The sequence below is a fragment of the Tenrec ecaudatus genome, chromosome 1, assembly GCF_050624435.1.
Source record: "Tenrec ecaudatus isolate mTenEca1 chromosome 1, mTenEca1.hap1, whole genome shotgun sequence".
Taxonomy (NCBI): domain Eukaryota; kingdom Metazoa; phylum Chordata; class Mammalia; order Afrosoricida; family Tenrecidae; genus Tenrec; species Tenrec ecaudatus.
The window spans coordinates 259,429,961-259,442,464 of record NC_134530.1 but is presented as its reverse complement, the minus strand read 5'-3'; the positions used below and the strand labels follow the sequence as shown (position 1 = coordinate 259,442,464).

General features: G+C 41.8%; 1 protein-coding gene across 4 annotated transcripts in view; it reads left to right on the top strand.

The window, feature by feature from the left end:
- Positions 1-12,504, top strand: part of DUSP22 (dual specificity phosphatase 22) — a 63,969-nt gene that overhangs the window by 35,679 nt on the left and 15,786 nt on the right. For all 4 annotated transcript variants that reach the window (XM_075531685.1, XM_075531681.1, XM_075531672.1 and 1 more), the window contains one exon: positions 11,945-11,994. In XM_075531685.1, coding sequence (XP_075387800.1) covers positions 11,945-11,994 — 50 coding nt within the window. The remainder of the gene's footprint in view (positions 1-11,944; positions 11,995-12,504) is intronic.

Sequence of the window (12,504 nt, the reverse complement as noted above, 5' to 3'; positions counted from 1 at the left end):
AATGATTATAATTTCACCTGCATTATGGAGTGACTTGAAGTGGGCAAGAAGTAACCTTTTCACATGTTTTAAAAAGACCCATTCCTTTAAATGAAGGATTAAAGCTACTCCTTGTACTCCTGCCTTTGTTGTTGAGCCATTTTGATCAAGTCACCTTGTAGTCTTACTCGTCCTAGCATCCTGGTGAGGAGCCTTCTGGGACTGGCAGCCTTGAAGGGGAAAGGGAGGTGTGGTGACTTTGTGGAGGAGGTACTATTAACCACACAATGGAAGCTTCCTCCAGTGCCTGAGTAAGTGGGCATGCCTGCCTGGAAAGTGACTGCAGAGCAAGTAAGGCAAGTGTGGTAGTTCTATAATCTGATGTCAGTTTAGGACTTGAGAGGATGAAGAGTGAAGGGGTTGAGTCTAGTCTGTCGATCGGGTCATAGCCAAGGAGTCCTCTGTGTGGGCATGGCCTTCTCCTGAGGATTTTGGGAACTCCTGTATTTCCTCCTTGGAGGCAGGAGGCACACACTCTCAGCTAACTCCCTTGGAGACTCTCTCTCTGCTCACTCCCTGAGAGACGCTCTACTGACAAGACACATGGCGCTACGCCTGGGAGCTGGAGAAGCCTCGTGGACCTACCCTGATGCAACCTGAATTCTGGAGCCAGAGGAGCCACGTAGAGACCCCTTCCAGCACTGAGATGCATCTAGTGCCGCTGGATCCACAGGACTTCCAACCCACTGGCCTGTAATCCGCCTGCATTTGGCATCATTACATGTGTTTCGTGAGTCTGAAGAGGACTTTATAGATTGGTATTGGACATATGAGCTAATATCGGACTATGGACTTGATGTGGATTGGGCTGGGACATTTTCTCAATATTCACTTGTTCTTATACACATATGAGAGTCTGAATTTATTGCTCTAGAGTTCCCAGGCTGACCTCGGGAGCCCTTCAATAGTGACCACTTCTTTAAATTCTCAACTTGAACTCCCTCCTTTATCCTTTCCTTCATTTGACCACTACTTCTTGGTGCTCTTCGAGGAGAAAGGTCATGGATACTGACAGAAAGATGCCCAAGGCAGGATCTCGGAGTCGAAGGAACTGACAGTCTAGCGGGAGTCAGAGTGACCCCGCCTGCTCACAAGCAGTTATTCAGAGCCCTGTTGTACTGGGTGCCTGTCTGGAGAGATGCATGCAGCTTGAGCCTTGAGCTTTGAGATCACGACAGATTAGGTCGAGAGCACTGGTGGGTTCTCTCAGGAAAGGCTGTACTGAAGAATGTCACTGGAGAGGAGTCCTGAGTGAGAAGGGTATTCCAGAGAGTGGGAACCTCAGCACAGAGGGAGCTGGAAAGTCCAGGCCATCTGGGGAGACTCACCAGCAGCAGCCCTAAGTGCGAATGCGTGGAACTGGTAAGCAGGGCAGGCAGCAGTGGAGACCTGAAGGTGTAGTAGTTCACACAGTGAGGAGCTACCACAGAACAGTTTCTAACAGCTCAGATATACTATAATCAGAAGAAAACTTATTTTTTAACCAAGGTGATTTTTTTCTTAAAGGTCTACATAGAACACTCCTAAAATACCTAATACTGTGACACCCCCCCCAAAAAAATCAATTTTCAATTAAAAAAGCACTGAGTGCTTTTTAATATTGTTACTTCATATTCACACTCCATGCGTCGATCCTGTCAAATGGCCTGGTTGCGCAGTGATTTCTCGCAGGGTGTATTAGGAGAGTCCAGCCCGATGGCAAGAGGAGCAGGGCATCCAGTTGTGAGTGGAGCAGCCTGGGTGCCTCAGCCTCTGATAGCCAGCGCCATATGGGCTCATGGAAATCAGATGTGCCCACTGTGCCCACTCTAGCCTCCAGTAAAACACCTTGAACAAAATAAGCATCTGTCATCTGTTGATTTGACAAGTCAAATGTATGTAGTTTTTTGACTAACCTGAAAGAACCAACAGGTGTTTGAGGTTTATCATTTGCATTTTGTCTCACAAAAAGAGCTAAATCTTTCTCCATTCCGACCTTCCCACCCCCTCTCCACCCCATCGAATACCACACAGTTCTTGGAAGTTGTTATTTGTAGTCATGTCTCTTATATTTAGCTCATACAGGAAGGAATCAGTGACAAGCGGGTACTTCAAGAAAATAGAACTTTGCTTTGACAACTTGACCAGATTTATAGCATTTATTTATCTATAGCATATATTTATAGCATGCAACACAGTATATGTCTGACTTGTGCATTTCTACAATAACTCCCTTAAGATTTTTGTTGTACAAACAAGGAAATAAAAAGAAAGATTGCACCCAGGATTTCATGCCCTGCTGTTTTTAGATATATGCTAATCTCCAATTTTCACCAGTGTTTCTTTTAGATTATCATCATTGTATAGATATAGTTCTAATGTCCACATTTTTTGCATCAACAATTTGATAATTCCTACAAATCTCATTGATTTAGTGGTAGATCTTAAATTAAGGGACAATGAACAGAATCCCAGGAGCCCAATGGCAATGGACACACCATGAGGAGACTTGTAGAGGAGGGTTAGCTCTCAGCCGTCAAAGCATTGGAAAGCACTTCCCAGGTAGTGGTGGCCACCTCATAGGTTCTGTTTTTCAAGAGTCTAGCCAGACTGATTGTTTTAAAGTTCCCTTTTCTGTAGGTTAGGAGCTCTGGTGGCATACTGGTAACTAGTGGGACTGCTAACGGTAAGGTCAGTAGTTCAAAACCACTCAGAGGAAGAAAAATGAGGCTTTCTACTCCTATAAAAAGTATTACAGTCTCGGAAACCCACAGGGGCACTTCTACCCTGCCGTATAGCGTTGCCATGAGCCAGAATTGACTTGACAAGGAGTTTGGCTTTATGTCTGGAGGTCTTGATTAGGTGTGGACCAGCTAGAATTTACTTATTTTTTAGTGGCATTTTTCATTTTTAGAGTCAATTTTTTTATTGGGCTCAAATTAGCTCTTAATCTCATTACTGGGTCTGCTTGCTTGCTGCTCAGCTGCCTCCTAACTGATGGTTTGATAAAATCCTCAAGGTCACTTCAGGGGCCCACCTGTGCACACCTCAGTTGTTACTGGCATTGATGGGATCAGAGGAGAAGCCAGGATGCCTATTGGTGCCTGTTTTAGTGGTTACAAAAGTACCTTCCATTGTGTCGATTTCCCAGTTTCACCCCTTGACTAACTGACTTTCCTTCCCCCGGTGTTTCCTCGTAGGTGTTGGATGGGCACATGCAAGAATATTATATATTCTATCATTGGTTTTCTTTAGCTTTCCTGAGAGCGACAAAACATTCTGAATGACTTAATATTCTTTTGAAAAATACCATGTAAGTTTGATTCTTCAGAAGACTCTTGCTTATGATGTTTCAGAAAGCAAGAACTGTGACTTTTAGAAATTGGGCTCGAAAGAAGCGAGAGTTTGATCTTTTTATCAGTCTCGAAATCAGAATATTTTCCCTGGCCTTTCAAGTGCTTGCCTATGTACTGCTTTAAGTGCAATGTCTAGTTTCAGGGCCAGAGAAAGGCAAAAGTTTTGCTTTTGGTGGTTACTATGCTTGTTGAAACAGAAAACTGAAAAAATATTAGAACTTTTGAGAATATTGACTTAGAAAGCATTAGCTATTGTTCAAAACGAGCCTTCTTAAACACTTTCTAAACTTTCTTCTCAGCCAATTGATGATATAAAAACACACAGACTTACTCCAAAGGCCGTGTGCAGCAGATCCCTCCTAACTCATTCATTTCTTCTCCCCATGTTCCTAAATTGTTTGCCATATTTCTTCTTATGAATGAATCTCTGGTCATTCTGAGTGGTAATTGTGGCCACTCAGTACAGGGAGAGATTTTCCTCTCTTTGGGGCCACTCCCTAAGTATCAGTGTGATTCTCTGAACTTCTGGCCTATAAAAATGCCTGGTGGTGAAGAAAGCTGATGGTGCCCTGCGATCAAAAGATAAAGCATCTGGAGTCTTAAAGGTTTGAAGGTAAACAAGCGGTCATCTAGTTCAGAAGCAACAAAACCCACATGGAAGAAGCAGACCAGCCTGTGTGATCGTGAGGTGCCAAAGGGATCAATTATCAGGCATCACAGAACAAAAAGTTATATCATTGTGTGCTCACCTCCCCAATATGACCACTGAAGACAAATGAGTACATAAGCAAATGTGGTGAAGAAAGCTGATGGTGCCTGGCTACCAAAAGATATAGCGTCTTCGGTCTTAAATCTTGAAAGTAAACAAACTGCCATCTAGCTGAGAAGCAACAAAACCCACATGGAGGAAGCACACCAGCCTGTGCGATCAAGAGGTGTCAAAGGCATCAGGTATCTGGCATCTTCAGAACAAAAAAATCATATCATTGTGAATTAGGGGGAGTGCGGAGTAGAGACCCAAAGCCCATCTATAAGCAATTGGACATCCCCTTACGGAAGAGACGAGTCAGTCAGGGTAGGGTGCAGGGTAGCAACAATGAAATATACAACTTTCCTCTGGTACCTAAATGCTTCCTCCTCCACCCACTATCATGATTCCAATTCTACCTTCCAAATCTGGCTAGACCAGAGGACATACACTGGTACAGATAGCAACTGGAAACACAGGGAATCCAGGGCGGATGATCCCTTCAGGACCAGTGGTGAGAGTGGCTATACAGGGAGGGAGAAGGGAGGGTATGGTGGAAAGCGGGAACCAATTACAAGGATCTAAATATAACCTCCTCCCTGGGGGACGGACAATAGAAATGTGGGTGAAGGGAGACCTTGGACAGTGTAAGATATGACAAAATAATTTATAAATTATCGAGGGCTCATGAGGGACGGGAGAGCAGGGAGGGTGGGGGGAGCTGATGCCAGGGGTTTAAGTGGAGAGCAAATGTTTTGAGAGTGATTTGGGCAATGAATATACAAATGTGCTTTACACAATTGATGTATGTATGGATTGTGATGAGTTGAATTAAGCCCCTAATAAAATTTTTTTTTTAATGCCTCATGGTCAAGTAGGTTAGCTACTATGTCTTTATCCTCTTGGGACACCACAGAACTTCGTACTCATCGCCTCAAAGTCGAGACCTGGGGCCTTTCCTCTAACATTTGCACAGGGCTTGGTCTGGGACATACTTTGGGCATTTTCTCAATTCTAAGACCACACAATTAAACATTTGTCTTCTCCATTAAGTTTACTGGTCAGTGGCCCTCCCACCAGTCCACTTTCTTGAACGATAAAAAATGCTGAATTTTTCTTTATTTAGTGAGAATTTTATTTCAAGGCAGAAGGCAACCAATTTTTTTTCTGCCTTTTAAAAATACATATTAGGAGTGATGTGAAGAAGTATATACGATGTAGCTAATAGTGTACTAATGGAAACATTGCTGGTTTATGTATTACTAATAAAATTTTTAGGCTCTGAAATGCTTTTTATATGTTATTTTCATATATATACCCACATGCACAGTTTTTTAGTTGCCATGATTTAGATTTTTATATCCTATTCCTTATCTCTGTCCCGACATCTCAGCTCTAGAAAATAATCCTTAGTTTAGATTCTGTTAGGTGAATTTATTCCACATTACATTACAACATTTGTAAAGCTGTTTATTAATTCTAGGGTAATTCTAAGTCGGCCCAGCTTTTTAGTTGCATTTCAGTCCCTCATGCTGTTAGTTTCCTGCTGTTTTCTGAGTTAGTAACTTCATGAACCATACAAGTAAGTGTACAGGCACTGGGAACCTTTTTTCTTTTTCTTTTTTAGGTAGCATGAGTTCTGTAGTCTATAACCATGATGGACAGGGACACACACACGCATTTTCCCCCCTGCTGCTAATGACTTGACTTAAGCCAAGGTAAATAGATGCTCTTGGCTGTTGAACAATTGAACTTTTAGACAGTTGTGACTTCCTTTTTTCCCTGATATCCATGACTAGTACCACCTTATAAATCACTGTTTAGACACATCCCATCTGAGTCGCAAGGTGGGAGCTGCTCTCCCTGGAGCAGACTGTGGCAAACACACTCAGCTTAGCCTCTATCTGTCAGCTCACAGTCAGGGCTCACCTGGGCTAGGGGTGCAGACTTGTGCTTTGCACTATTATAATGTGCGATCTTCGTGTGATTTGATTTTTACTTATTTTTATTGTTCACCAGATAGTGCCTACCTGGTAAGAGGCATTTTTCCAGGGATGTTGCTATACTATTAATTTTATATCTTTGAGAGATATGTTATGTTCTTGTTTTCTCTTCTGTGCTTTAATGGAAGGGCTCCCCTAATGTCACAGATGGATCATTATTCACTGCCAGCTGGATGGAGCAGGGATGACTGTATCCAGGGGTCATCATGCCTAGCCAACTAGCCTTGTTTCCTGGCCACTGGCACACTTCCTCATAAGTTGTAACCCTCAAAGAGACATCTGAAAAGCATAGGGCCCCTTCATCTCTCCACCTAGTGCTAATGGTGACAGCTCTCAGTAAGGTGTTTTCCCATCTGGTCTTTCTCTTCCTTTCCTCCCACACCTGGACCACGGTGCTGTTAGACTCCAGTGGAAGAAAGTGATGTCAGTCCACAGTGAGGCCGGCCGCAGGAGCTTTCATCTCACTTTGCAGGGAATTACTTCAGTGTTCTTGATGGATGTAAGCCACTCTGACTGGAGGTCACACGGGAGGGAAGGTCAGGACTGGAGACTACTTCAGCCCTTCTGGGAGGACCTGCCTTTACGGAGCTAGAGGAAGTGTGTGGGCAGGAAGAATTTCACAAGCTGATGATAGGCCTGGTGTAATGCCAACTCTTTAGAGGAAAAGAAGACTATTAAGTGAGAGTAATCTTCATTCAAACCCAGCAGTCCCTCTGAAGAAAGATGAGGCTTTCTTCTCCTTTACAGAGTACAGTCTCAGAAACCCTCAGGGGCAGTGGCAGTAAGTCCAGGAGAGGTGCTGTGACTCGGTGGCAGTGAGTTTGGGTTTGGTACACGATGATCAGTATAGGTATCCACATCCACATAGCCATTTCCTTTTCAATTCTCTTTCCTCTTGGATCATTAATACTCCTGTGTTGAGAGATTCTTTAGAGCTTCCATGTGCCTCACTATTACCTTCCTAGTACAGGAAAATTTAGGACAGACAATAAAGGAGACAACTGAACAGAGCAAAGTAAAACTTTAATGGGAGACAATATGTTGTTTCCCCAATCTCTTCCACTAACTAATCCTTGGAATTTAACCACTGACATGATTAAAGTCTGTTTGTCAGGGTGCACTCTAGCAATAATGAAACATACAACTACTTCCTAAATGCTTCCTCCCCACCCACCCACCCTCACTGTCATTATCCCAATTCTACCTTACAAGTCTGACTAGACCAGAGGATTTACACTGGTACAGATAGGAACTGGAAACACACGGAATCCAGGACAGATGAGCCCTTCAGGACCAGTGCTGACAGTGGTGGTACTGGGAATTTGGAGGGAAGGTGGGGTGGAAAGGGGGAACAGATTACAAGGATCTACATATAACTTCCTCCCTGGGGCATGGGTAACAGAAAAGTGGGTGAAGGAGGATGTCAGACAGTGTAAGAAATTATCAAGGGTTTGTGGAGGGAGGGGAGAGCGGGGAGGGAAGGGGAAAATGAGCTGATACCAAGAGCGCAAGTAGAAAGTAAATGTTTTGAGAATGATGGCAACAAATGTACAAATGTGCTTGACACAACAGATGTATATATGGATTGTGATAAGAGTTGTACAAGCCCCCAATAAAATAATTTTTAAAAGGTAAACAATAGTTATGCTCATTTGTTTAAGTACCCAAATGAGCCTTTGTTGGGAGTTGTAATGATTGACTCATCTGGAAGAAGAAGAAAAAAGCATGGTTCAGGAAATAGGCTTCTTCTGACTTTTCATAGTTGTGGGCATTGGGAAAGTGAATTGAATCCCTCAGATCGAAGTTACAGACAAAATTCTACTGAGTCAGCACCAGCAGGAAGGGCTTTTTGTGTGCTTCCTTCAGAAGAGCTGGAGGAAGAGGCTTTGAACTGAACTGCCAGAACCAGTGCCCAAATCCTCCCTCTCCCCGAGCACATTTTCCCATGCTGTGCTTCCAAACCAGTCTTGGGAAGGTGAGACTCACCTTTTAAAAGGTTTGGGGAAATCATCATCTGGATGTTCTCTGTAACATTTTATTAGCAAATAGAACACAGAAATGTTAAGAGTAAACACTAGATAATCAACTGCAAATCTTTTCAAACGATTCTAGACAGGTTATTTTAAAAGCTATCACCCATCTTATAGATGGAGGTGGACAGTGTAATACTGAGGAATGATCATCTGAATCACTGTTCTACCTATTGGACTTCTTTTATTCATAGGTTATATCATGAATTATATTATTTTCCCCCAAAATATTTGTCAACTTGTCTGAGCCATGATACTCAGGGGGCTGGCACTTATGTAATAACGTGATTTAACAGTTAAGTAATGATATAATTATCTGTCATGATATGCTCTGATGTGATCAGCCATTCACTTGTAAGGGAATTAGGAGGGGATGTGACACCCTTACTCAGGTCACAGCCCTCTGATAGAGGAAGAGTTTCCCCAGAGCATGGACAACCTCACCCTTTCTCTTACAAGAAATAAGAGGAGAATCAACAGAGAGGAGAATTGACCGCTATACCACCAAGAAAGAGCCGGGGATGGCATACAGCCTGTGGATCCAGAGTCCATGTGCTGAGTTCCTGGGCATTGTCAAGACGCATGGAAATATCCAAACATTGCTTGGCCTACAGGTATTGACAGGAGACAAATAACCTCTCCCCAGAACTAAGAGATAAAGCACCCTAAATTTGGACATTCAACCTCTAAAATTGTGAGAAAACATATTCCTGTTCATTAAACCCATCCACTTATATTACTGTTAGCAACACTAGATACACAAAAGAAGTCAATCAGTTATTTCTTACCATATGGCCCTGCCCTATACTCGCCTTCATGAAGAGATCACTGCAGGTAATGGTGCTACAGCAAAGTGAGGTGAAGAAAGCAGATGTATGGTTTTTGTGGTAGTTAAATACTTTCATGTCAATAAATGTAGTAGAGTCTAGCTTGTCAGTCAGCTCACAGCCTAATGATGCCTCCTTGTGGGCATTCCCTTCACATGTGGATTCTGGGAACTTCCTCTCTTTTCCCTGGATATGGGCCACACACTCTGTTTCACCTTCCTGTTGACAAGACATGCAGAGCCATGCTGAAACCTGAGCGTGAGCCGTGCAGCAGAGACCTGCACCAGCAGCCCTGTGATGCTTCCCCAGCTTTTGGTTCCACAAGGCTTTCCACCCACTGGCCTGTAATCTTCCTGAATTTTGCGTCATTGCATATAGCTGCATAAGGCTGAAGAGGGATTTATGAATTAGTATCAGACTTATGGGCTAATATCAGATTTATGGACTTGATCTGGGCTGGGATGTTTTCTTATCTACAATTACCAGTACTCTTTGATATAAAACTCTTATACATGTATGAGTATCTCTGGATTTGTTTCTCTGGTCAACTCGGCCTAACACAGTTATCAATTGGAATAGTGCCTGGGCTCTTAAAGGCTTATATTTAAACAAGCAGCCATCTAAGTTAAGTTTCAATTAAGTCTACATCCAAGAAGCATACCAGCCTATGTAATTCAGAAATGGTGATAACAAAATCCAAATATGATGAAGGAAAAAAACAGTTTCAGAGCTTAAATTGTCAATACCCAGTTTGTAGAAAGGTATTGGAGGAACAGTGGGGGCCCAAAATCCATCCGCAGAGTATCTCGTCAGATCAACCCTCTGGCAGATCCCCTCTGGGCCACAGGCAAGGGACCCAAACAGACTAATTATTGTCAACTTGATTCTGATGGATCCAACCACAGTATAATGCGATACTTGGTCAGTTGACCTCCCTCTGGACTGAACTTGAATTTGCTCTAGGATTAAATATTTCTCCTTTGTCCATGGCAGAAATTTCTCCTCTGGCATTTTAAATATTGTTGATGGTCTTTTCTTTCTTGTTCTTTATTTTTATGTTTATATTACTGTTTATTCTTTCTGTTTTGTTTCTTTTTATTTTTTCTGTTAGGTTTCCCAGTTTGTGAAGTACAAAAAGAGGAGATGCATAGAGACAGTAACTGATGCAATGGTTTATTTGGGACGGGGGGTAGGGAAGGGGAGGGAAATTTGGGGAGCAAACTATGAATGCGGGAGTGGGGAGGGAACACTAGAATGGATTGTGATTATATACATCCAGCTGTTTTTAAAAAGCGACTTAACTGTGGAAGTGTGTTATATGTGATTTTTATATTAAGAAAACTAAAAACCAAAGTTAATCAGTGATTACCATGGGTAAAGAGCAAAACTTTTTGCTTAGCAGACATTGAGTTTATGTTAATGGTGGTGGAATAATTTGGAAAAGGCTATTGATAATGTTTCCACAGCACGAAGAGTATAATCAATAGCTCCGAATTAGACATGAATTTGTTGAGAATCTTTTGTTGTGTACATTTTGCCATAATTAATAAGAAATAATTATAGTAATGAGTATAAGGAAGGAGAAAATGTTTATAAAGTTTATTTTGGTAGTGATTGTACAATTCTTCTTGATATGATTAAACTACTGAATTGTATAATCCATGGATGAAATGCCAGTAAAACAGTTTTTTTTGTTTTTGTCAAGTTCATGATTTTTCTAGTTTCAAGGTGTTGCCCTACCCTATTGTCGATGATGTGTAGTTTTGAGAGCTTAGGCTACCTAGAAAGAACGGCTTTAAAGATACACTGAACCTCTGAGGGCCCTAGAAGTGAATAGGACAGCTTTGTTTTCTCAGGACTCACAAGCTGTCGGTCTTCGATAGGACATAGTCATACCACTTCATCATGCATTTCAGTGGGAATTATTGAGTTTTCCTTGCCTGGCAGGTTGCCATCTTTCACACTGATTGCAGTTTTCATAGGTTTTATTATAATTAACCTAGTTTTTCATAAACCTATATTCTCTTGCAAAGGTCATTGATATTATTAGGTTTTCTATTGTATTTGACAGTTGTTGGTTTTTTTTTTTCTGGGTATAAATCCCTCTAGAACAGTTGTTCTCAACCTGCCGAATGCCATGACCCTTTAATGTAGGTCTTCATGTTGTGGTGACTCCCCCAACCATAAAATTATTTTCGTTGCTATGTCGTAACTGTAATTTTGCTACTGTTATGAATTGGGTGACCCTGTGAAAGAGTCATTCAACCCCCAAAGGGGTTGCGACCTATGGGTTGAGAACCACTGCTCTAGAAGAAAAATTAACTAGATTTTCAATAAAACTAGTGTGGATTTTATAACTCATGGTCAGATTTTTATAGCATGTCTATAAAAAATAAAGTGTTTACAGATTTTTAACAAGGACTGTAATATGTATCTCTTTCCCCTACCCCCGTTAGACCATTGATATACAAACATTACTCTTTTGGCAGACAAGCAAAATGAAGCAAATTGTTTGCAGTGTGGGGAACATACCTTGTCTATTGTTACACTGTACTTTTGATACCAGTGCTGTAACAAGAGGCTGTCATGTTCAGTCATCTCTTGAGACTTACAAACAGGGCTTCATTTTTGGTCACTCAGCATCCTGAGAGAGAGAAAAAGGTGAAATAATGAACACATGTCTGAGATGATGAAATTTATGGTAATGTTCTTAATTATGCCACTTTTTTGTGAACCTTCGAATTTTGTATAAACTTAGAACTGCCTACAAATTCGAGTTATCATAGCTGTATGTGTGGTCATGGCTTCCAGGACCAGGGACTTTAATGAATTTCTCCCAGTTCCTTGGCAACCAAAGACTAATGAAAAACTTCTCCTTTTTATTTTTTATGTTTTTGACCTGAGTAAGTAGTTCCTCTAAATATTTTCTCCACTAAGTATCATTTTTGTCATCGTTCTACAGGGTGTTAAATACCTGTGCATCCCAGCAGCAGATTCACCATCTCAAAACCTGTAAGTTTGTTTCGTTTCTGTATTATCTGAGGATATTAAAAATGCATAATGTATTATAAAATCCGATAAATGAAAGATTGTGGAGCTAGCAGAGCCGATGGGGGAACTGGATACCCATGTACAGCCTGCTGTTTCGGAGGAGGCCGTGGGTCCCCGGGCTAGCAGGCTGGCCAGACCTGCCCCAGGATTGTACTGGGCCTCACATAGTACTCTTTACAGAACCGTATGCTACACACGTCTGTGGGAGTATTTTGGTGTTCCCACAGGGTACCTGGACCTCAAACCAGATATTTAGATGCCCATTCTTTCGCAAGAAGAAAACCCTTACAGAAGCTGTTGCGTTTTGTGCAATGCGGCCTGTCCGGTGGAAGCATAATGTGAGCCACAAATGCAAGCAAGGGTAGAATTTTAGATTTTCTACTAGCAACAGTGAAAGAGGTGGCATTAATTTTAATAATTATTTTGGTTAACCTAATGTATTCTAGTTAAAAATACAAATGAGCTCATTTA